The sequence below is a fragment of the Dermacentor andersoni genome, chromosome 7, assembly GCF_023375885.2.
Source record: "Dermacentor andersoni chromosome 7, qqDerAnde1_hic_scaffold, whole genome shotgun sequence".
NCBI lineage: Eukaryota > Metazoa > Arthropoda > Arachnida > Ixodida > Ixodidae > Dermacentor > Dermacentor andersoni.
This window is the reverse complement of record NC_092820.1, coordinates 633,112-659,937: the sequence shown is the minus strand read 5'-3', so window position 1 is coordinate 659,937 and position 26,826 is coordinate 633,112. Positions and strand designations below refer to the sequence as shown.

General features: G+C 48.5%; 1 protein-coding gene across 1 annotated transcript in view; it reads right to left on the bottom strand.

Annotated features, from left to right (window-relative positions):
- LOC129386042 (cytosolic endo-beta-N-acetylglucosaminidase-like) overlaps positions 1-26,826 on the bottom strand; it is a 476,321-nt gene that overhangs the window by 384,015 nt on the left and 65,480 nt on the right. Inside the window, exon 2 of the mRNA XM_055073273.1 lies at positions 25,526-25,674. Coding sequence (XP_054929248.1) covers positions 25,526-25,674 — 149 coding nt within the window. The remainder of the gene's footprint in view (positions 1-25,525; positions 25,675-26,826) is intronic.

Sequence of the window (26,826 nt, the reverse complement as noted above, 5' to 3'; positions counted from 1 at the left end):
TACGGGGTCTGGCCCCATCCGCTAAAGGAGTGCGCATCGGTTGGTGGCAGAAAACAGACTGCGTTTATTTTCTAGAAAAGACGCAAGCGTGAGCTGCATGTGTTCGAGGGGGCAAACTCTCGTTCCCTGTCCGATAGCGGAGACGCTGAGGGCGACGACGAAGGATTCTCAGAACTCGACTCGGGATGGGGTCGCTTCCCGTTTCTTCCACGCTGGTGCTTTGTCCAGCCGAGGAGCGATGGTGCGTCGCTGGTCCACAACACAAGGTTTCGCTAGCACAGCTACAAAAAATTGGCTGAAGGCTTAGCTTGGTTAAGCCTGGAAGATTGCGAAAGCAATACCCTTGGCTGCGCCTTGGTTCGGCTGATGGTGTGGACATGGTTGCCCTTTGTTAAACTTATGGCTATACATCATCCGACATAGCGCAAGGCAGCGCGCCGACCACTGCGAGGAGCCGAGCTGTAGCCCCTTTGATCCTCCTACGTGACGTCACACCAGCGAGCGCTCTCTCTCGGTAGCGCCGCAGCAGCGGCGCGCAAGGCTTCGCCTCCACCATCGATGCCGCGAGCTGGGGCCCCGTCTCTCGGTCTGGCGTGACGTCACATGGTCACGTGACGCGCAGCTGTGTAAGGAGGCGCCACGACCACCGATGGGCCGAAAGTGCGAGCAGTATTGATAAAAGTGCGCCATCGCGCTGTACACAACCGAGCACATAGTGGCGAATGTTGCCGCAACATTATGCGGTAGCAATGAAGAAATAAAAAAAGCGGCACAGGTAAGACAACTGCTCTGTGTTCCAAAGGTGTGTCACCACGTCAACGCCACACATGCAACACAGAATGTGACGCGCAAGAGTCGCGTTTTCACCGTGACGCGGAAGCTTCAACCTACATCGACAAAAATATGCCAGTGTCGTCAGCTGCTGGCGATAGTTGCCGACTTCTAACAGTGTTGCTCTGCGCACTGCCGAATGTTTGCTGGCTTTCAACAGACATTGCGTCCCCAAACCGAAGTGCGGATGCCGGTGCATGCGAACCGCTGGAGCTAATTAATAAAAGAAATAACTAACAATAGAGCTAACTTAACAAAATCCTGGCACGGCGCGAAATATTGCTGGTCGCCAGCACACGAGGCTGCCAACTCGCTGATGCACGTTGCCAGTTGCTGGTTACCTGTTTGGACAACCAGAGGGCGCATGCCGACCGCACCGCATATGCGGTTTGAGCGGATATGCAATTTTGTAATCGATCGCGACGACCGCCCGTTTTTCATGAACCGCCTGCGTGCAGGGCGGCGTGCGGCGATGGGCGGTTTGAGCGTAAATCGGCCCTAAGCGCCTTGAAAGCGGCATGATGCTTGCTTTTCCAATTTCAGGGCGTGTTTTTCTGTAGGAGCCTATACAATTCCACCCCGACCATCGCTCTGTTCTCCAAAAAGCAATCGTCAAATGAAATAAGGCCCAAAAAGGCCCTTCGGGATGTGTTGTCAGATGGTTTGGGTGCTTGAAGTATAGCCTCAACCTTTTTCTCGCCGTTGTGAATACCATTCGCATCAATTCGATGTGCAGGAAACTCAACTGATGTAATTCTGAACCTTCACTTTTCTTTATTGAGGTATAGGCCTTTCTCATTTAGCCTCGACAGAATCTGATTCAGACGTTGTACGTGCTCATTTACACCATTCCCGTTGACAATGATGTCGTCAAGGTGAACACTCACCCCTGGAATTCCAGGTAACATTGTCTCCATCATGCACTGGAAGATAGCTTGTGCCGCGGAAATTCAGAACGGGAGGCATTCCATGCTGAATAGTCATTTTGTGGTGTTCACTGTGAGCAGTGCTGTTGTTTCTTCGTCAACTTTCAGTTGTTGATATGCTCGCTAAAGATCCGACATAGAGAAGAGGGTTCCACCATGTAGGTTTGCGAACACTTTATCTGTAGTTGGTAGCGGGTACGCTGCCTTCTTCGCTGCTGCATTAACAGTACTCCTGTAGTCACGACAGACACTGAGTGTACCGTCGGTCTTCCGAAGAAGTACCGATGGGGTTGCCCATTTGGTATGGTGCATTGGTTTTAGGATGCCTTGGCGCTGTAGACGATCAAGCTCATGTTCTATAATTGCTTGCAGCGCCTCTGAAGGCGGACAAGCCTTGCAAAACTTTGCTATCGCACCGTCTTCGAATTCCAGGGGAACTAAAGGACCCGTATAGCTACCAATGTCTTCCTTAAATACATCTGGGTGTCATCCCAGGATTTCTGTAATTTCCGGTGCTGGCTCCCCAACGTAGTAGATCCCATTCACCTGAATGTGAAGTGCCAAAAATAAATCTCTTCCTAGGAGGTTGCACCCAGTGCCTGTCATAACCAACAACGGAAGCAGATAGATCCTTTGATCTCAACCTCACATGAACTTGTGCGGAGCCCAGGACGTGTAATTCTTTACCTGACCATGTGCGCAAATCAAGCGACTCGCTTGAAAGCCCTAGAGTGTGTTTCTGCCCCATTATGTAGTCCGTGTCCTTCCTTGTCAGGGAGCATGCCATACCCGTGTCCACCTCAAACTGAACTGGCTTTCCCTCCAGTCTCAAGTCCACGAGTAACTTGGGGCAGTGTGTGCGTACACTCACTGTGGTGTGTTGGCACTCACAGGTGGTGGGTTGACGCTGTGTGCTCGTATTGCTTGTTGTCAGAGCGTGGGTCCGTGTTTTTCTGTGAGATGCAGACACGCTCCACATGACCTTCATTGGAGCAGAAATGGCACTCCGCTGTCTTGAATTAGCATGTTTCAGGGTCGTGCAAGCCGTCGCATCGATAGCAATGTCATGCTGACGTATGCTTGCCTCCTGGCTTGATTTGCAAAATCCTGTTAATTTCCCCTGAGTTTGCCGCTCCCTTGATTCCTCGCTGATGCCTTGACGCACTTTCAGCTGACAGGGCTAAGTCCAGAGCGCGTTGAAATGTGAGACTTTTTCTGCGAACAGTCTCTGCGGAAGATGTTCAGCCCAGACGGCGCGGACGAACCTGTCCCAGAGCATCATTACTTGGGGCGGCATAGTTGATTTCGCTGCTGAAGCGGTCGTTTGGGTGTCAGGTGACTTCTTTGATATTGTAGCCGAAGGCAGAGCTCCAAACTTGGAGTCTGCTGTCAAGGTTCCAAGGACCACAGCGTAGCTGCTGATCGACTCGTCTGGCCGTTGGTCTTTGAAACACGTTCCGGCTGTAAAGCTCGGATGTTCTGATGTCGAAGTGCCGCCTAAGAAGTGTCACTAAAGCATTTAAGCTGACTTCTGCTGGGATCTTCGGCGCTATCAGCGCGCACACAGTGTTCGAAAGTGTCGGCTCCACAAAGCGTGAGAAGTGCCGCTTCTACGCTTCGTCGTTGACGTCTCTCTCCACGAAGTAAAAGTCGAGGCGCTAGATCCACGATTCCCAAGATTTGCCCGAGGAAGGCCCGACACCGCCGTGAATTCCTGTGGCCATAACTTCGAAAACTTATCCGCTTCGCAACTCCTGCCTCGTCGCCAGTGTTACGTACGGGGTCCGGCCCTGTCCGTGAAAGCGGTGCGCATCGGTTGGTGGCAGAAAACACTGCATTTATTTTCTACAAAAGACGCAGGCCAGAGCTGCATGTGTTCGAGGGGGCAAACTCTCGGTCCCTGTCTGGTAGCCGAGACGCTGAGGGCGACGACGAAGGATTCTCAGAACTCGACTCAGGATGGGGTCACTTCCCGTTTCTTCCGCGCTGGTGCTTTGTCCAGCCGGTGGTGCGTCGCTTGCCCACAACACAAGCTTTCGCTAGCACAGCTACAAAAGTGCACCATCGCGCCGTACACAACAAGGCAGATAGTGACATATGTTGTCGCAACATTATGCAGTAGCAATAAACAAAAATGAGGCACAGGTAAAACGACTGCACAGTGTCCCAAAGGTGGGTCACCACGTCAACGCCACACATGCAGCACATGTGACGCGCGAGTGTCGCGTTTTCACCATGACGCGGAAGCTTCAATCTACATCGACAAAAGTGTGTCGGTGTCGTCTGCTGTTGGCGATAGTTGCCGGCTTCGAACAGCGTTGGTCTGCGCACTGCCGAATGTCTGCCAGCATTCAGCAGACGTCGCGTCCCCAAACCAAAGTGCGGATGCCGGCGCGTGCGAACCGCTCGAACTAAGAAAAAATTATTAATAAGAGAGCAAACGTAATAACAAAATTCTGACACGGCGCGAAATTTTCCTGGTCGCCAGCACATGAGGCTGCCAACTCGCCGATGCATGTTGCCAGTTGCTGGTTACCTATATGGACAACCAGAGGGCGCATGCGAATCGCACCGAACCATGCGGTTACAGCGTAAATGCATTTTTATAACCGATCCCGACGACAGCCCGCTTTTCACGAACCGCCCTCGTGCGGTGCGGCGTGCGGCGACGGGCGGCTCGAGCGTAAATCCGCGCTTACAGTTTGCCTAGCCGTGTTTACGATCGCCTGAGCACGTGCTATTCCGAAACTACGAGGCCAGAACCGTTTAGAAATCGTTATATATTGACTTACCCATAGCGATGAGCAAAACACCTCTACCGCGAATAAATCAAACAAGTTTATAGGCATGCCAGAATAACTTAATTGCCTACAGGAACTTCCAAAGCGCGCTGCCGAAATGTGTCTGCCTGAGGTGCCCCGCCTTTTCTAATCGAATTGAGCGCATTGTGCACGTTATTATTTTAAACGCGAATGGCGGAGTGGCCTCGATTTCGCAGAGAACCCGGTATAGCGGAGACTTCCGATTCGTTCGGGAGCGAAAGTTTTTGCGTATATATGCGTATGTGTATAAGACAATGCAGCTTAGCGACGTTCGACGACTCGGCCTTTCGACGTAGGACAAAATATAAAAATACCCCGTCGCTCGTCGACTTTCGGGTGAGAGAAGCGAAAGCTTCCACCATTCTTTTGCCCCCTCCTCGTTTTAAGCGCTGTCCGAGGTCCCTTGAAGGCCCGTTTAATTTTCCTAGCTGAGTCCATGGCCTTCTGCATACGTGCGATTTCGGAAATACGAGGCCAGAAGCGTTCAAAAATAGCTCTATATTGAGTTAATCATAGCGATGAGCAAAACACATCTATCGCGGATAAATCAAAGAAGCTTTTAGGCATGCAAGATTTACGAAATGGGCTCCAGAAACTTCCGAAGCGCGCTGCCGATATGTGCCTACTCAGATGCCCCCCTTTTTGTGATCAAAGTGAGCGCATCGTGCAACTTATTATTTTAAACGCGAGTATCGGAATGGCGTGAGTCGCAGAGAAACCGGTGGAGGAGTCTTCCGATTCGTTCGGGAGTGAAACTTTGATTATATACGTATTGTGGGCAGTTATAAGCTATTGTTTGTCATCTGTACATGATCATCATCATGTGGGGTTCACATGGGCTTCTTCTTCATCATCGCTTGTGGGGCTTGCTCATGAGTGTGATCCGTGCTGGGGGCATGGTCGGTTCGCCGTATCTTCGACGCGTAATAAACGTCGTGATAACTGCTGCGTAACAAGTGGTGGAGTGTGCTCTTCAGTTCTCCGTCCTCTGACTCCCCGCTCACCTCCTGGAGCTTCGATCGGGTCGCTGATTGTGCCAGCTGTACGCCAGCATGTCGCAGGACGAACTAACAGGCACTTCTACTTCCACCAACTTGGCCTCGGCTACCCCAGACTCTCCATATTGCATTGTCAGTGGGCACCAGTGTGATCCCCATCTGTTTGCTGGACTTCGCAGTGAAGACGTCGAGGATTGGCTGGATGACTACGACCGAGTGAGTTCGGCTAACTGTTGGGACGATGCGTCCAATCTACGTCGCGTCGCCTTTTATCTGACAGGAGTAGCGAAGACTTGGTTTTTCAACCAATGGTTGATTTCACAAACTGGGGCACTTTCAAACAGCAGCTCCGCCAAATCTTCGGCACACCGGCTGTTCGTTCCGCCCTCGCAAAAAAGACGCTCGACACTCGCAAGCAACAGCTCGGGGAATCTTATACACCGTACATCGAGGATGTGCTTGTTCTTTCTCGACGCGTGAGCACGGCCATGACCGAATCAGACAGGGTTCGCTACATCCTCAAAGGCATCTGAGCTATCGCTTTCAATGCTTTAGCCACCAAGAACCCCGCTACCGTCGCTAATATTGTCGCTACTTGCCAGCGTCTTGACGATTTAGGATTAGTACGGTTGCAGCCGTACCGACGACCCCATGTTACGAGCAATGATCCGCGTAATAATTCGAGAAGAGCTACAGCATCTTGGCTTCGCCGTAGGACCTATGCCTTCTCATGCCTTGGATACTAATCTGCAAGACGTTGTCAAGGAGGAATGGCGTCCATGCCTGGTGCAGCGTACACGGACCCTCTAACCCCTAGGCCCCACCAACGCACTCATCAATAGCCACAGTTACTGCAGTCATCGTTCCACCGATGCCTCCAAAACCAGCGCCGGCCCACATGGCTTCCATGACTACCAGCGCGACTATACCAAACCAGCTATCCACAGTGGTGTCCTCCTCGTCCCATATGCTACTACTGCGGCTATCGTGGCCACATAGCACGTTTTTCCCGCAAGCGCCAGCAAGACGAGCGGCGGGGATATGACGTATACGAAGGGGATGACTTTTCGCCCGAAGCTACTTTCCAACTTCTAGGGAGCCTCCATGACCAACGCCGTCCTTATGCTCCACCGCGCGGCCGCTCTCCATCGGCTACTGTAGAATCCGAGACGTCTCCGACGTACCGTCCTGCGAGACGTCGCTCGCCGTCACCCCTTCGCCGCTCTACGTGTCCACTTAGACCTGCTTCTCAATTCGCCGAGCGTCGTCCGGAAACCTGAATTATGGAGCTTTTGGAGGAAAAGCTGCATCGAATGACAGGACAGAAATTCCTCCATCGCGTCCGTGTAATATGATATTGGTTGTAGTAGAAGGTGTACAAGTGGAAGCTTCGATAGACACTGGTGCTAGTGTTTCAGTTATCCACCGTGAATTGTGTTCGTGACTCCAGAAAGTTAGGACCCCCTACGATGGACCTACGCTACTCGCTGCTCAAGCGGCCACCATTTGATCTACCGCCATGTGGACTGCTCGTATTTCGAAACATCGATGGACTTCTGCATTACGTACAATTTGCAGTGCTATGTTCGTGTACGCAGCAACTCCTTGGGATGGGATTTTCTTTCTACGGCCTCCGCCTCCATCTGCTGCGGTCAACGCGTTCTCCACATGACCGACACGACCTATTCACTTCATGCAGATGACGCACCACTTCACTTGCTTGCTGCGGAAGATACCGCGCTACCTACTCGCCATCAAAGCATTGTTACTATCACGTCTGATGTCATTGACTGCGGCGACGTGCTCGTATTACCACCGGCACGCTGTCTCGCAAGAGGGATAGCCTTTGCATCAGGGCTGGTTTGGATTGATCATGGCTCTGCACTTCTCTACGCTACAAACCCAACATTCCAAAAGATTTATCTTTTTTTTTTCAGTACTATCAGGGCCAGAGGCATTCTCATCCCTAAAGGCACTACATTGGCTTGCGCCACTGAATCGGAGTCTATCTCTGTTGTTTCTTTTAAACCAGCTTCCTCTGAAGTTCCTTGTACTGGACTCCGCGCCTCCTTCAGCTCTTGCAGCTGCGATCTGTTCAGACCTGACACCTTCGCAGTCACAACAGTTGCTTGCTTTGCTCCAAAAACATGAAGCTGCGTTTGACGCGCATGCAGCTTCGTTGGGAAAGACTTCCATTACGACGCATCGGATAGAGACAGATCATACATCCATCGTGCCCCGTATACCATATCGCCTATCGCTAGCCGAGAGGACAGTCATTGACGAGAACGTCACTGACATGCTCCAACGGAACATAATACGCCCCTCTGCTAGCGCTTGGTCATCCCCCGTTTTTTTTTTTGTTTGTTTTTTTTGGTTTGCAAGAAAGACGGCTCTGCTCGATTTTCTGTAGACTACCGAGCACTCAACAAGATCACACGCAAGGATGTATACCCTATGCCGCGAAGAGACGATGCCTTGGATTCCATGCAGGGTGCCGAGTACTTCTTCAGTATCGGTCTGCATTCCGGCTACTGGAAGATACCTATGCACGAGGACGATAAAGAGAAAACAGCGTTTTCAACACCAGATGGGCTCTACGAGTTTAATGTCATACCATTCGGCCTCTGCAATGCGCCCGCAACGTTCGAGCGCATGATTGACACCGTTCTTCGTGGCCTGAAGTGGAAAACTTGCTTGTGCTATCTGGACGATATTTTTGTTTCCTCCTCAACCTTCTCTCAGCACCTGAAACGTCTGGATGAAGTTCTCATGTGCCTTGCCAACGCTGGATTTCAGCTAAACACCAAGAAATGCCATTTTGCGAGCAAGACGATCAAGGTATTAGGTCACATTGTGAGCAAAGACGGCATTCGTCCTGATCCTGAGAAGATTTCGGCAGTTCGGCACTTCCCTCTTCCCGAAAAGACCAATGATTTGCGTAGTTTCCTAGGTCTCGCTTCCTATTTTCGCCGATTTATACGAGGCTTCGCCTCAATAGCGTCACCTCTACACAAATTACTGGGTTCTAATGTTCCCTTTGTGTGGTCTCCCGAATGTGAATCAGCGTTCGCCGATCTGAAGTGCGCTCTCACTTCTGAAGCAGTACTTCGCCATTTTGGCGAAGCTGCTCCTACCCTCCTGCATACAGATGCTAGTTGTCACGGCATTGGTGGAATTCTCCTACAGTGAGACGACACTTTAGGTGAGAGGGTCGTCGCGTACGCAAGTCGCGTTCTGACAAACGCCGAAATGAATTACACCATCAGGGTGCAGGAATGTCTAGCTATCGTATGGTCAGTGCAGAAGTTTAGACCTTATCTTCACGGCCGCCATTTTACCATCGTTACAGACCATCACGCATTATGCTGGCTTTCAACGTTGAACAACTTGTCTGGACGACTTGGTCGGTGGATTCTTCGTCTGCAAGAATACAACTTTACCATTACCTACAAGTGCGGAAATAGACACCAGGATGCAGGCGCACTTTCTCGTTGTCCACTTCCTACGACACCATGCAATGGACCTTCAACTATCATCCTTGACAAGCTTTCACATGGTCCCTCTTCACATGCTTTCTCGTTGGCCACTGTAGACGGGATGCCTCCACACGACAACATATTCTTCCAATCTCATCAACTTGCCGACTCTTCACAATGCATTGGCGGGCTAGTTGGTGCGAATCCATGAAGACTTTGTTAGCGCAAAACAACAGACACAAGAAAGACGACAGGACGACAGGAGAGTAGCGCCTTGTCCTGTCGTCTTTCTTGTGTCTGTTGTTTTGCGCTAAACAAAGTATTCATGGATTGCCGACTCTTACTGTCGGCGCACATAGACCACCTTCAAGGAGCTTCGCGCCCGCCTAACGCCCGCCTTCGTCAACAGCTAACGCAATGAAAGATTGACAAGCGCGTCCTGTACTGTCATGTCTATCACTCTGACGGTCAACGCTGGGATCCTGTTTTTACGCGCTCTCTACGTGTTCATATCCTGCAAACTTCTCACGACGACATGACTGCTGGTCACCTTGGTTTCTAGAAAACCTCTGACTGCATCAAAGGTCGCTTCTACTGGCCTGGCTTCTCCGCCAGTGTAGCGAGGTATGTCGCTTCCTGCGCCCTATGTCAACGTCGAAAGCTCCGTACATCATCTCCAAGCGGACAACTGCAGCCGGTTCCTTGTCAGTCGCAACCATTTGAACTCGTTGGCATTGACCTGTATGGTCCTCTTTCTGTGACTCTCACCGGTAAACGATGGATTGTGACAGCCGTTGACTACTTGACACGCTACGCCGAAACAGCTTGTGTGAGTTCTGCCTCTGAAGATGCTGCATTCATACTTCAAGCCTTAATACTGCGTCACGGTGCTCCTCGCGTCCTCCTCAGCGACCGTAGGCATTCCTCTCGCAACTAGTAGACGAAGTACTCAGAGCCTCCGGAACCACCCACATGACTACCTCCAGTTACCATCCCAACGGCCTAACAGGGCAATTTCATCGCACTCTGTCAGACATGCTAGCCATGTACAGCGAACCAGATCACAGAAACTGGGACGCAATTTTGCCATTCGTGACCTTTGCGTATAATTCCGCCGTTCAACGCACGACCGGTTGCTCGCCATTCTACCTCGTCTATGGTGTTTCGCCCTCTTCCTGTCGTGATATTTGCTGCGTCACAGTATATGTATATGCAAGTGCAGCTTATCCACTCTCGGCGACCAAGCCTTTGACGCAGCACAAGGTGAAAACACCTAGTGTCTCGTGGCCTTTCTCGGGCGAGAGAAGCGATTACTTCCACCATTTTACCTCTTCCTCGTTTTTAATGCTGTCCGAGGTCGTCGGAACGCCTGTACACTTTGCCTAGCCGAGTTCAGGGCCGCCTGCACACGTGCGAGTCCGAAAAGAGGAGGCCAGAACCGCTTATAAATCGTTCTATACTGAGTTACCGATTGCGATCAGCAAAACGCATCTATTTTTGGGTTAATCAAATTAGTTTTTAGGCATGCAAGATTTACGAAATGTGCTGCAGAAACTTCCGAAGCGCGCTGCCGATGTGTGCCTACTGAGATGCCCCCCTTTTTGTGATCAAAGCGAGCGCATCGTGCAAGTTATTATTATTTCAAACGCGAGTAGCGGAATAGCGTGTGTCGCAGAGAAAACGGTGGTGGAGTCTTCCGATTCGTTCAGGAGCGAGATATTTTCTGGTATATATACGTATGTGTGTATGACAGTGCAGCTTATCCACTGTCGACGACTTGTACTTTCGACATAGCACTTTATGGAAATACCCCGTGTCTCGTCGCCTTTCGGGTGTGAGAACAGACCTGTTCCACCATTATTTTTCCCCTCCTCTTTTTTAACTAATGTGCGAGGTCGTCGGAAGTCCCGTATAGATTGCCTAGCCGAGTTCGCGGCCGCCTGCGAACTACGAGACCTGAAGGGTATAGAAATCGTTCTATATCGAGTTACCCATCGCGATCAGCAAAATACATCTATCGCGGATAAATCAAAGGAGTTTTTTGGCATGCAAGATTTAGTAAATGGGCTGCAGAAACTTCCGAAGCACTCTGCCGATAAGTGCCTGCGAGGTACTCCCCTTTTTGTGATCCAAGCGAGCGCATTGTGCAAGTTAATATTATTTAAACGCGAGTAGCGGAGTGGCCTCTATGTCACAGAGACCAGCCCTGAGCAAGTCTCACGGTTCATGCTACTTCCCTGAAGGTGGCTCCCGCGCACTGGGCCGCTGCGTTGGCGCGGCTACCTATTAAGCTCACGCTTGCCCTAGCGTCCATGAGCGTATAAAGGACACTATTACCAATCAACAGTCTAAGCAGTGGTTCTTTATATCCGCTTATTGCGAGCACTTGCAGGGACGTCGTGTAGCCATCGACCGGTAAAGTGGCTACGCTCGTTCATTTCCCGGGCAGTCTGCATGTAAGTGTGCCGGGTAATTGCAGTGAAAATAGCAGGGTTAGCTACGTAGTCTAGCAGTAGCACATTGGGTGCAATGTGGCCAAAACCGCCACACCGCCGACGCGTGATAGGGCGGTTTGGCGGCTAGAATCGCGGTTACCCTGCGTCGCTTGAAACCCGAAGTTCTGAGGCGCTCTCCTGAGTTGTTGCGGCACCGAAGTGTAGTTGCCCCGTGTGTTCAGCGCGCGAGCGACCAGCACAGTTCCAGGTGAGGGGTTCCACTCCGACGATCCAGCGTGGAGCGTCGTTGACCGCGGGCACTCAGAAGCCGAAGCTGCCGCAGGCTGCAGCTGCCACTCTCGTTGCTGGGCCGGAAGGGTTTGGTTGGGCGTTGCAGTGTTGTGCGGAGATGAATGGACGAAGTCAGCTGCTGCTTGTGGAATACGCGGCGCTGGCGCGTAGCGCAGCTAATGCCAAGCGCGTTCCATGCCGGCCGCCTTCTCCAATTTTGCAGGTTTGCGAAGCTCATGCTGGCTGTTAGGTCTTAAGAGTGTCGAATGCATTTGTCTCCGCACGCGTTCCACCTCTTCGGCATCTGAAAAAGCTCCGCTATACGGTCATAGTATTCGGCAATGACGTTAATGATCCGCTTGAGGTTTTCTGCCGGATGCTGCGTTCGCTGACCTACCTCTGCTTTTAGTTTAAACTTGTAGTCAACGGTGGTAAACTCCGCCGCAAATTCGGACACGAAAGACTGCCAGTCGGTGTGCGTACCTGAAAAGCACCACCATTGTTTGGCTGACCCCTCCAACGCTGCTGGAAGCAATCGGCGGTCAGGGGGGATCGCCGCAATATCGCAGCACTCTGAGTAATTCTCCAGAAAGTCTTGTGGCAAGTGTCCGACCTGGTAGCCACTGAATTTCGGAAGTGGGACGGGTGCACCTTTGATGGTGAGCGTTGGCCCCGCGCCGGTTGTCCTGGCGGACCTAGCCATGCTGGTTGTGTCGTCAAGCCGAACCATGCCGTTCAGCGACGTGGTGAGCAGAATTTGAGCTATATTAGCCGCGAGTCTCTCCATTGAAGTCTCGGAGGTCGATAGTCATTGGACGATGGAAGAAGGGGCTGCGCAGGTGGCACGAGACGATTCTCGGTCCTCCGTGTCAGGTCTGGTCGGACGAACACCCACTTGTGATGCACGTTCTTTATTTCGGGAAATCCTCGGCGCGCGCACACACACGCAGTCTGCGTTCCGTCCGGCCGCACCGCAGGCGGCCTTGCTCCGCTGATTATTTCACTCACTCAATTTGTTGTCGCGCGCTCCCAGCATGCCGACAGCGCACACACGCCTTCCATTTTCTCCTTCCCCGCCACACATCGTTGCCTACAGTCTCGTGCCTGTGATTCTGCGCCACCTGGCGTCGGCCCGATACCCTCACAACTAAAACCACCAGATGTCATGGTGTAGTGACAAAGAAGATAGACGCAGTGTCAAAGCTGAGTTAAGAATTTATTACACCTGTGACACCGGCACTGGAAAATTTTATGAGTATAAAGGCTTCTCGCGAATAGGATTTTTCCCGCAGACACACGACAGGGAGCGATCTCTTTTGCTTTTTTAGAAGCGGTCTTTTCTGGAAGCGGAGTTTGTCGATCGCTTACAGCCGAAAAGGAGTAATTTCAAAACAAGTGGGCAACAGCAATTATCATATATTAAAGAAAATAAGCAAACGCCTATTTTTCTGTCACTCGGCTCACAATAAAAAAAAATTAATTTTGTCTCGCAGAATGTATAGTAAACGCGCTAATGCTCATTTTCTTCTGTACTCTCGTAAGCAGGTCGAACGGGTTGGGGATGTCACGTGATGACGCTTACAGACCCGCGCCGCACGGACGAGGCATTAACGTTTCTTATTCTGGCATTGTTATATGTATTTGAAATACGTGTAATACGATAAGTTTTCACTCGGTATTTCGAGGTACAGCACTTTATCTTGCGAATTTTGTTTCCAACTCTAGTGCTAGGCTTTCGGTAGCGTGTCCGGAAGGACACACTGAAAACTAATCGTCGGTGCCGTGTGTCTGACGCGCAACACCTCTTAAATAAAAAAGTATTTGAACTGGGTGAAAGACCGCTTAGGTAAAAAAGCTTTTGCGTGACAGAGGAATAACTTTTGATTGGCTGGACCGGGCAAAACAAGTGACGCTCAGCACAAAGATAGCGACCAGCATATTCGTCGAATATCTCATCTGCAGGTCAAGCACGTCGGCTTTTTATACGTAACTCGCCGAAGGTTCCAGCGCAATCGCTGGTGCTCGCGTATCTTTCAGAAAGCAAAGCACTATTCGCGTCGGGCATACAGTCGCATTGCGCAATGTTCGGTGAAAACATCGACAGTAGATGGAATCAACGCTAATATAATAGTAAGTTCCAAACTGTGCGGGTGAGTCTTGCGATAAGAGTTAACTAAGCTGTTAGCGGGTGAACTGGAGTCCTCGGACGAAGCATAAACAACTACCCATGTAAATATAGCGTTCCCTCATAGATACTTGTCAAGGGAAAATACCTGCTTATGGAACCCTGCATAATATAGAACAGCTTTAAATTATTAAAATTTGGGCTACCTCAGATTTGTGTCACTGGTATATGCCACTGGTAGGTGACACACAATCTCCTCCGGAATGAGGAATGGGTCTCCAAGACATGCCGTAAGCGCCTTAGCCTTGTTTGGTTTCCTACATTTTGCATATTCAAGGGGACACACCACGTGCCTAAACTCTGGCATATTCCTAATGACAACTGCGATGCGAGCGAAGCGCACGACATCAGGCGTATTTTCTCCGTCTATCTCCAGAATTTCTATCTGCCACAGTGGCACAAGGGGTATGGAAAATAATTCAACGTATTTGGACGTGTGTCATACTCCTCTGTGCATGCAACAGTCACCATTTTTTCCTAGACTAGCATGAGGCATCTCCTTCGTCCTTCTTAAATCACTTGTCCTTGTCGATGTCTTACCGTGTGCGTCCGCATGACTAGCTCATTGAATTTTGGCAGAGCTTGTTAATCACGTGGCGCACAAACATTGCATGACATTATTGTCGTGACCTGTGCGTTGTCTAAATATAAACATCGCTGGAGATTACGTGTAGTTTAAATGAAAAAAAAAAAGACAACTGCACGCATCGGATTTAGTCGGCTGCTTCGCGAAAGCTTCGGTTCACATAAATTTCAGCATATGCGTAGAATCTGCATAGCGCTTTTTTTTTATTGCAGTAGCTATAGTAGACACAGGGGGATGAAACGCGATGGCATTTGTCGGAAACATGTTGGATATTCCAATTCTTGTACAACGGGTCATTACACAATCGTGCGCGTATTCGTAACATGTATCTCCTGCATACGATAATAGCCTCTGACACGTAGTGGGCTGGATACTCCGCCTTACTGTTCGAATATTCTAGCAGCTGAGCAGAAATAACTCCCATAAGGCCTCACTGAAAAAATTGCAACGAAAAAGAACAGCAAGAGAAATTGCGCCCGAACCTATGTGACGCTGACTATTGGCGGTAATGCGTTAGAATGCTATCTATATAGCGAACAACCGTTGAAACGAGTTATTTATGGGGTGTATACTGCATCGTGATTCCTATTTCATGGTTCCCTAAAAACTGCGCTGATTCGCGTGGTATCGGAAATGCATGGCGCGCCGGTGCCTCCGAACGCTGAGATACGCGTCATTCAGCAACCGGGCTCCTCTCACACGCTTCTTTCTGGACGCGCTGCGCCATCTAGTGGCCCTGCTGACAAGTACCGACGTGGCCTCCGAGACGAGAAGCGCCTGCGAATGCTGAGAATCGCTCTCTCACTTGTCGCACACCCAGTGGCCCACACTCAGTGACCCAAGTTGGCGAGATGTTCAATGAAGAGCTGCATATACACACTGCATTCATGGCACCGCTCGCGAATTCGTCGGGTCGCTGTTTTCGAGAAACCCTTTCGACAGCATTTGGCAACAGCAGTGGACACGCAACCTACGCTCTAAAAACCGCTACGGTACTTTTACAGAACTACTCTGCGCACGGAGGGATCTACGCTACGACACGTGCTGGTTTCACGCGTGTTCCATCGGCGCAACTGAGCTGCTGCATACTACCTGGTGTTGCTGGCTTCCATGACATGGGCAGCTTACGTGGACGGCGCGTGTGACACCTTGCCGCATCACCGCTCGTGGATACACCTCCTGTCTGCTGGCGCTGCAGTCAGCGGCTATATATTGGCGTCATCGGGCTGCGCAAGGCATATTGGCAGCAGCAGTGGCCACGGAACCTACGCTCTAAAAACCGCTACTGTACTTTTATAGGTTTGTGCTTCACCTTGCACGCTCTATTTTTATTTCCTCTTGTTGCTACTGCTGCTGCCAAAGTTTGTTCTTATGTCTGATGTCACGAAGTGCTCCAACTGCGAAGAGCAGTTGGATAAGACCAGTGATACCGTATCCTGTAGTGTGTGCGAGGGTGTATACCATGCTGGCAACTGTGCAGGCGTTTCTGAGGCGACATTGAAATCGAAGGGTGAGGTATACCGCAACCACTGGAGGTGTCAACAATGTAGAGCAGGAAAATCCCGCACAGAAAAACTTGAAAAAACGGAAGTGCCTAACCTACAGGCTGTGTGGTCTATGCTTACAAACATGAATGCAAAAGTTGATGAGTTATTGCCACTAAAAGAGACAGTAGACGGCATTGAAGCGTCAGTTCAGTTCATGTCTGATAAGATGACTGAGTTGTTATCCCGTACGGAGCAGAATGAACGTGACACCAAAGATTTGAGGATAAGAATCGTAAAACTTGAGACAGAAGACCGAAAGCTGGAAAGTCTTATGCTTCAGCTCGATGACCTCGAATGGCAAAATAGACGACAGAATCTTGAATTTCATGGCATTGCGCAAACAAACAACGAAAACCTGTTAGCTAAAATGAATGAACTAGCCGCCAAAAATGAGCTGCCACCGTTATCCGAGAACGATGTGTGCACTGTTCATCGACTGCCGTCAAGGAAGGATAGGATTCCTGGTATCATCTGCCGATTCACGAATCAAAAGATCAGGGATCTGTGGTGGTCCAAAAGGCATCTACACAGCAGTACCAATGAAGAAATGCGGATCATTGAAAACTTGACAAAGCGAAACCGGGAACTTTTGAGGGACGTGAAGGAATGGGCGAAGAGTGCAGGTTATAAGTATGTCTGGCACAACAATGGCAAAATTCTTATCAGAAAGACTGACGGCGCGACCGCAACTGTTGTATCTAAGGCAAGTGAGCTTGCTAGGCTTGTTTGAGCCATTTTGCGTTTTTATTTCCTACCCTTTAGCTAACAATGGTTTCCGTGTCAGATACATATGTTATCCCTAGTGACTTTACGAGTCACCTTGGCACAACCTTTTTTAAGTCTCTCAAATGCCTCGATCTCAATGCCCAGTCAATTAGAAACAAAATACCTAGTTTAACTAACCTGCTACAACAATTAGACGTGACATTCAATGTCATTATGTTAACAGAAACCTGGGCTACGGATGATTCAGAAGTTCCTAGGTTTCCTAGCTATCAAACATTCTTCTTAAATCGTGATACAGGTCGTGGTGGTGGCGTCTGTTTGTTAATTAATTGTGAACATGAACCTGAGCTCTTACCACAGTTTACTCGGAGCACAGCAGATTATGAAGTTCTATCAATACTTGCAGAAAACTTTCTTTTCGTTGTCTGTTATCGTCCTCCTCAGGGTTGCAATCCTATTTTTTTCGACTTTCTTGAATCGTTGTTTTCTTTTGTCTCCAACAAAAACCTTACAATGGTCTGTGGTGGAGATATGAACATAAATATGCGTGCTCATGACAGTTCGAAGAAAAGTTTTGACTTATTACTAAAGGCTAGCGGGCTTTCTAACATGATTCAGCTACCAACGCGCATAACAGCTAGATCATCGTCCCTTATAGATCTGTTCATAACAAATGTTGCGAATAAGTTATCTAAATGTGGTGTAATTATCTCAGACATCAGTGATCATCTGCCGATATTCTTGTGTTTGAAAGGAAATCTCAAAAATGGAGACAAACAATCATTCTCTTATCAAGCGATCACGGAGGAAAGCCTTCTCGCTTTTAGACAGCGTGCATCTGAAGCTCACTGGGATACTGTTCTTTCGGAACGTGACGCAAACCTGACTTATCAGGACTTCCTTGCTATTCTGAAATCAATTTACGCTGCTTGGTTTGCCATAAAGACATTTAAGCGAAATAAAAAAACCCGCAAACCATGGCTCACACCTGATCTTCTGCTTAAGATAGGAAAAAAGAATAAACTCTACCATAAGTTTATCAGAACGAAGGAAATGGGCGACTTGCATATCTTTAAAACCTATCGTAACCGCCTGAACAAGATACTTAAGAAAGTTAGGAATCAATATTTCATAAGTGATTTCGAATCAACTAAATGGCGTAGTGATGTTGTTTGAAAAAAACTAAACACCCTCATAACTAATGATACAAATCCTAGAGCAATTACATCACTGAAATTAAATGGGACACATGTGTCCGACCAAAATCTAGCGGACGAGTTTAATAAATAGTTCCTTCGTCTTTCTTGTGACAGAGACGTGGATAACGACTCAAATGACGTCCCACTGTTGGACAAAACGATATATCTTAAACCTGTGACTGAAGTTGAAGTAATGACAATTTTCACAGAGCTCAAAAATAGTACCTCACGTGATATAGATGGACTACAAATACGGCCCATAAAATCAATTCTGGATATTATTTTGCCCTACATCACTCACATCATTAATCTCTGTATTGCAAATGCTGTATTTCCTCATGGAATGCAAGTTGCGCGCTGTTCTGTACTTTTCAAGAAGGGAGACAGGAACCAGTTAGGCAATTACCGCCCAATATCCATACTTCCAATATTCTCAAAGGTATTAGAAAAAGCTCTTCACAAACAGTTTACAGAATTTGAATCCAAACATCATATACTCACCAAATCACAATATGGGTTTAGAAAGCACCTTTCAACAGAATTCGCACTCTTAGAAGAGAAGGAATATATACTAAAACAATTTGAACATAACAGTATAGTCTTGGGTATTTTCATTGATTTTAGAAAAGCGTTTGACCTTATAAATCATGAATTAATTCTCCGGAAGCTTGAACGATACGGTTATCGCGGGCACGCAGCATCCATAGTCAAATCGTATCTGGAATATCACCGACAAGCTGTAAGTGTAAATGGCTTCATCTCACAAACTCTCCCTGTCCGCTGCGGTGTTCCGCAACGAAGTATACTCGGTCCATTTCTCTTCAATCTTTATATCAATGACATTGTCAACGTATATCCCCTCGCAAAATTTATCATATACGCAGATGATACGAGCATATTCTTATCCGGCTAAAATGTCAATGATCTAATAGATTCAGCAAACTGCATGCTCAAACACCTAGACAAATGGACACAAAAAAATGCATTGCAAATTAATGTGAGCAAAACAAAAGCAGTTGTTTTTCGGTCCAACAATAAACAAGTTACTCTGACAAAAGAAATATACTTTAGATCTTGTCCTCTAGAAATAGTACCCCAGTTTAAAACTCTGGGCGTTGTGTTTAACCAGCAGATGTCCTGGGACGATCATGTGGCCCACATTACTTCCAAATTATCACAAATAATTGGTCTGCTCTATCGCAACCGTGAAATCTTACCCTCTTGTGTTATGATGTTAGTTTATTACTCTTTATTTAATTCTCGCCTTAACTATTGTAGCCTATCTGGGGAACTACAACACAGGCAAACCTGAACAAATTACTTGTATTACAAAAAAAAAGCAATGCGTATTGTTAAGAAATTACCGAGGTTGCATCATACAAGAGAAATATTTTTAGAACACAATATAGTTCCAGCAACAAAAATCTACGACTATCGCCTCAGCCGAACACTTAAGCAAGAACATTTAAACAAAACATCTTTTATTCAAGCTCTTTCAGGCCTGAGAAGGCGTGAACAAAGCTACAACACAAGAAATAAGGATATGTGGGAAATTAAAACATTTCGAACAACATATGGGCTACAAACGTTAGAACACCGGCTTCCACACCTTCTTAATGACCTATTGAGACAGGATATAACACTTCAATATGCCACATTTCGAACACTCTTGGCTTGCTTTCTTTCCTAAACTTTTTCTTATTTCTTTATGCAACTAAAGCCAAATCGCTTTACAGAAGTATGGTGTTACTCGGCGTTATTCCTGTTTTTTCTGCTAAAGTGCCTTTGCCATGTCATTGCATTGTGTAAGCCATTAAAAGCCTTCATTTTTTTTTTTTTGCCATGTGTGTATGACTCATTCTTTTTTTTTAAGTTATGTACCAGATGCAGCCTTTGCTTTGCATATGTTTATATATTGCTCTGTAGTGTAATGTGACCGCCGTGGGCAGTGCTTCTTTTTGTGTATCTTCTTTTTTCTGACTTTGTATGCTACTGCCAAATAAGGGGGGCCGTTGCTCTGTCAAGCTGTTGAAAGACAGCTTTTACATCGGTCCCCCTGCATCATCATGTATGACGTGATGGTCGAAATAAACTTACTTACTTACGTGGCTTCGATGTGGCTCAACATCGGACACATTTAAAGGGATCATTTTTTGTGTAAGCAGATCATTGTAGAGCGGCCCAATCCCATTGGCAGATACTTAGTTACGCAAGTTGGAGTCAAAAACGCTCATTGAAGAGCAACACACACCTACTGGCACATAGCCAGTGACACAACTTGGCATCAAGGAGGCTTATTGAAGACCATCATAGACGGAGTGGCTCGTTCCCAGTGTTCCGAATCTGCGTCTAAGAGTATCTGCGCTGACTCATGTCGGCATGAAAAACGTTGATTGAAGAGTGCCACGTACGTAAACATTGATAAATACTCAAGGACCCAAGTTACTCCGATGGTTGGTTTCGAACCCTGTTACCTCAAACAGCGGCCCGATGTGCTAACCATTCGACGATAGACCACCCAGTGACCCAGGTAGGCGAGAAAACGGTTATATACATACAAGCAAACACAGACAGACGGACAGACAGACAGACAGACAGACAGACAGACAGACAGACAGACAGACAGACAGACAGACAGACAGACAGACAGACAGACAGACAGACAGACAGACAGACAGACGGACGGACGGACGGACGGACGGACGGACGGACGGACGGACGGACGGACGGACGGACGGACGCAACATTTCTAGACTAGGTTCAATTTTCAAACTCCCGTGACTGCGTGGACCCACCACCGATCCTCGCATCTCGTGGCGCTGCTGTCGCACTTTGCTCAGTCGGCACGGCGCGGACGGGGCGACGAAGCACTGTCCGTTGTTTATCTGTTTTGGCGCGTTGTATACATGCGTGTTTTGCTGCAGTCTCGGTGCATTTCTGCGACACTCTTGTGCGTTTTAAATGCCGTGTGCGTTTTGAAATGTTTACCCGCCGTATCATCCAATTTTATTCGGTGACGCGAATGCATATTTATGCTCCGTTCCTGGAGCGATAACCTACTTTGAATGTGCAAGTCTGCTTGCAGGGGAGCAAAGCTCAAGTAGGTTTCAACATTGCACTTGTGAATGCGGTGCTCTGATGAAAGAAACAGTGCTAGTTTCATTTTCTTTTCGTCCCGAAATGAAGTGCTGAGAGTGTGTATATGCCGTGTGTCCCAGCTAACTTCAGCCAGAGTTTTAACATATGCGAATGCCGCGTAGCTGGTCACAACCAAGGTAATGTTGTTTGCCGTAGCTTGGAGATATTCAAATTATTTGTAATCCGCCTAGTTAGATAATGCGTAGTTAATTGATTACATATATATACATATTATATATATATATATATATATATATATATATATATATATATATATATATAATTAATAATTAATAGTTGTTCAATTAATTGTTAGTGAATTACTTAATTTAGTCATTAATTAATTATTTCACCTAGTTAGGTAATTCATTGCCACCACCAAAGATCGAGGCTTCAACTCTCACCAGCGACCGTGGGTTCGAGTGCCTTAACTAACTATAGATTAATTAACTTCGCCTTAATTACCAAGAAAGTAAGTGGGTTCGAGCGCCTTAATTATATCTTACAAACTGGACCTTGATTAACATCGCGCTAATTGACACCAACGGTCGCGGGTTCGAAAGATTCCCCCGATGGTCGTGGGTTCGAGTGCCTTAACTCTATTTGAATTAACTGTGCCTTAAATAACATCGCTTAATTCACTCTGCCTTAATCCACGCTGCCTTAACTGGCGTCGCGAACTGCCTCCATTGGTTCGCTTGGGCTCCTGTGACTTTTGGACCATCGTATGGTCGCGCTAACATCGCCTCACGAGTCATACCATGCGTTCGCATTAATAAATAATTAGTACTAAGCAGCAACAGCTGATAACAACTACTAATCAGCTACTTACAGCTACTTATCAGCAACAGCTGAATAATAGAGCGCAGTGGACGGCCGGGGCTGCTGCGGCCCCGGACTAAGGAATCCACAGCGCATTCTGGGGCAGCGCAGCATTTTCACAGCTACGGAAAATTTTTTAATCACTCTCCTAAACGCGAGTCTATACATAAATCTAAAGGCGCATAGGTGAAAACACTTGCTGCGTACGTAAGCTTCGAAGTCGGAGGACCCGAGCCCCTTCGCAAACGCAAAGCTGCGCCCGCGTACCTGCGGTGCTCCCGCCCTCTGGCGGCAAACCAAGACACGGGGGCATCCGCGATGTACGGCGCCTTCGGAGAGTTTGACAACTGAACCTAGTCTAGTAACGTTGGAGGGACGGACAGACGGACGGACAGACGGACACACAGCGCACGAAATACCCAAAGAGTGGTAACGCATTAACATGCAATCCATCTAGAAGTACATGTTTATACTGCAGAGAGGGAGCTCGTCACTCAATTTCGCGGAAACATTCAGATGCGATTGATCCCCAAGGCGATCACCGCCACATACCGGACTGACTCCGGCCACTCCGTGCCTCCACAACTAAAACTTGTTAAAAGTGTATTTGCTTTATTACGCTTAACATGAAGCTCAATACAAAAAAGTCGCTGCTCCTCGCTTTTCTCTGCTTCGCTATACACCAGAACACCGTGAATTCTAAGCGCGCCACCATATTGATCAGCGCCGGTCGCGCCATCTATCCTAAGCGCCGCGAAGTAGCAGGCCTGGGCTGCCACGCTGGGAGATGCGACCCGGCACGAAAGCGAAACTTGGGCTTTTTAGCTGGGCGGAAGGCTTGTTTTGCGTTTTTTCTAACCTGTCATTTTCGCTGTCTCGATTCAATCAAACTTCAAGACCTCATGCAAGTCCGCAATGGTCACACTGAGTGCTGTGCAGACTGCAGAAGCGAATATATCGGGTAAGTGCGCTATTACGTTTGTACAAACCGCGCGCTATATGCTAGAACCCGTGTGAGCTATTTGGCACGTAACCTGTGAAGGATTTTACAGCACTGTGTTGGTGCCACATTTTATTAAAGCACGCAGAACATTGTCCTCTGCACTTTCAGTTTGGTCTTGTTTGTCATGGTCACTACTGGGTTGGCCGCGTTTGGCAACCAACTGGCGAGGTCGTTTGACTGCCTGATTAGCAGACGCCTGCCCTTCACCACCTGCACATTGAAAACAAAATAGATGTTATAGTAAGAAGGGCTGGAGTTCTTTCCCATGCCATCACTGTTGCGAAGATATAAAGTCATCTCAAAATGAAATAGAAAATACACCAGGCCAATTGTATCGTGCAACCACTTAAGAGTACAACATTCAGAACACAAGCCTACAGCACTCGAACAAGTAGCATATGATGCTAAACCTGCACTCATTGGAAAGTGAGGAACTGCAGTAGTTATAATGTTCAACTACATGTGCAGTCAAAGCCCGTTTAACAGGGCGAGCATGACAGATGCAGGTGTTGTACAGTTGCACAAACCATGACAGGGCACATAAAATTACCATCCCTACTTAAAGCTGCATCATCAGGGACCCGTTTGGTACAAGACAACAACCGCACCTGCATTCCAAAAAATTAGCCCCACCAACTGCAGCTACCTGGTATCAGACCTGTCTCGCTTGCGCGAGGCCATATCGGATTGTTCGCGTTCCCTTAGAAAAACCAGTAAAAAAAAAAAGCTGGTGAGAACGACCAAATTTTGTTACAAAAAACAACAATGATTAAGCACCTTATTTTCCTCGCCAAGCAGCCCGTACGCAGTTTAGAGCTCAGGAGGCTCAAATGAATTCGTTACGAATGACACCTGCAACACTGCAGCTCGTAAAGACAGGCGCGCTGCAAGAACACCTTCGGCTACGAGCAGTCGTCGTTTACGTTTTTGTGGACGCATGCTACGTGACGAGCGGACTTCGGTTTACTTTCATTAGCAATAACGCTCACCAGCAGGGCAGCATACTATTGCCTACAACTTGTCGTTCACGCTTAATGGTCATGCCGTGCACCAGCTGCAAGTATCGCTAACTGAAAACTCATCTGTTCCGCTTAACCGTCGGGAGCTCTGCCTGAATGAAAACACGAAAAGGCTTGCCTTCTTGTTATAGCCAGCCAAGGCGAAGCACCGGCGCGGGATTCTGCTCTGTAGGCTTGTTGTCCAGAAAGTGCTCGGAGCAAACCTGCGTGTTACACATATTACGTTCGTAGGGCGCAAAGTTGAACGTGGCACCAAAATATACACAGATCGAATACTCACTCGTGCATTTTCACTGGGTTGGTAGTTCTTCCTATTCACTGCAGCTATCCACCGGTGGCGCAGCTTGTCATTCTTCGTTGCGGATGGAAATCGGTGCAGGCTGAAAACACCTCACCGGCACGATTCCCTGCGTGTATTGTGCTCTTCGCAAACAGCGCTAAGCAACATGCTCCTTTTCCGCTGGTTATTTTAGCATCCAAACACGACGTAATGGTGCCCAGATGACTTCTTGTACTTTGGATCCACGTGAACGGGCACATTTCCGCACTTTGGAGTCCTAGAGCTGGCGCTTGCCATGTCTACTGGTCGCCGGCGAACACACTTTGGCAGCCCAGAACAATATGGCGCTGGTCGACCGGGCAATCCGGGTGCGAGAGTATGCGTTCGGTTAGTCTGGGTGCGAGGCTAGCGTATTCTGGTCTATATCTTTCCTTGATGTACCCCAAGAACATGCTTCGAAACGCCCTTTTGGATGATGCATGCCGGCTTCATGGCGCTGTCAGCGCACGGCCGAGCATTCTAACGCGCGGGAATTGTAATTTTTCTCGCAGCTAATGTAAGGTTGATAGTGGGGCAGGCAATCACCGAATACTTTTCCTGTCCGTTTCATATTTACACGTGCGCCGCCCCTACATTCTAGGACAATCGCTCTTGACTGATAGCTTAGATTCGAGATTGTACAACACTGGCCAGGGAGCGCGTACAATTTAATGGCGCAAGTTCGCCTCGTTATATCAAGTTGGCGGCAACGTTCACGAAGTCAACAAAGTAGCAAACGGGTCTTATAGGCCGCCTGAACCACTTCTTATAATGAAAAAGCGGTTGCACGCTCCTCTCAAGGCTTTTCCGATCCATTATTTACACTTGGATGCTGACGCCAACAGGCTCACGAGCCTCAGGTGCCGTGTACAATCACGTGAAGCGTGTATCGTAACGCACTTTCAGCGGCGGCAGCTTGTACATCAAAGAACGCGGTCTCCTGTCAAGCGAACGTGGGTGGATAAAAAGAATAGAGCGCAAACGTGACTTTTTGTCATCACGCAGAGACCAAATTGCCTGGCGGCGAAGGTAGCGAATGGCTAGAGAGAAACGGCTCGCTCACTCGGCTCTCCTCGTGGGTTTAGCAGTCCTTCAAGCGAATGAAACATTACACAACAGTAGGGATAATTCAGCAGGATAAGAAAAGTAAAACAGGCGCGCAGTCGAAGCAGTATAACCACGTTTGTAGGGCAGCTCACCTAAGACCTTGACTCCATGTAAGTGACCAGCCGAGATCCAACCTGGAGGCGGGATCGTGACTAGGTGGTGCGTGAAATAGACGAAGCTGTCGATTATCTGCCAGTGGTGAAACCGGTAGCTGTAAGGGTCGGTGCAGCCGTGGATAAACCTGAGAGCAAACAAAGTGTGATATGCTATTTTTTTCGCATAAGAATAATAAATTGTTAGTTTCGACATGTCTCACAAAGGGGAGCGCACCAGTGGCATGCACAGAGTCTTTCCTGTCTCGTTTCACTGGTGCGCTCCCCTTATACCTCTCGCATTATCTTTCTTTTTTGGAATGCAGAGTGCACGCACTCATTAATATAATGTCAGCAGTCCGAGCCAAAGAAAGTTATGGGCCATTTTAACTGTAAATGCGAGAGAAATGCGCTGGCATTACGTCACACCATTGTGAGGTCCCGCATCCATAATTAAATCACGTTCACCACAGAGCAAAGCGGGCGCTTTGGCATATTTACAGCTCCCTTTTTGGCAACAATGCAGGACAAAAGGAAGGCGGAGGCTCATGCATGTAAGGCAAGGAGGTCAGTTAAAAAGAAAAACAGGAGGGGTGAGACATAAGTCGGATAACGGAACGGGGGCGGAGAGTAGTGGCAGCTAGGTTCCCGTTGACACGAGGCAAGGATGAAGAAAACGGTCGTAGCGCAGCACCAGTGCGCGTGGTGCGTTCTAGCGGGAGATGGGGCAACTTGAACAGGGCAGCGGGGACGCGTCGCAGAAAGGAAAGACAGAAGAGCGGCAACTTGTGGAAAGTATCACAGCGTCACAATATACATATACAAGGCACGGCCCATGCCGGCAGCTTTGTGGACCAGCTGAGGAGGAAACGCTTGGCGTGTCGAGTCGTGCGGATGTGCTCCGTATGGGCTCCCTAGTTCTTCGTCTTTTCTGAGCCACTATCTGTACCAGAAGACCCGTACCTGCTCCAACAAGGTCACGGAGAGTGCCTGGAACCCTGCCGCTGTTTTTTGAGGCCCGCAAGGCGCATTTTTGCCGATTTAGGGGCATTTTCGTTCACCGGCCGCAACTAATCGAGCTGGGCCTACGTGAGGCCTAGCGCGATTAGGGACGCTATCGGCGTCGCCGCCGGCCCTTCGAGCCGTCGCCGACGCTGTCGCGATGGAGTACGCCGTAGACGGAGAAGAAATCTCCCCGGAGGAATATGAAGACCGAAGCCTATTGATACAGGCTGCCATCAAAGCCCATCATCGAGCTCGCCCCAAGCATGGGGACGCCAATGCCCAACAGGATACAGCTA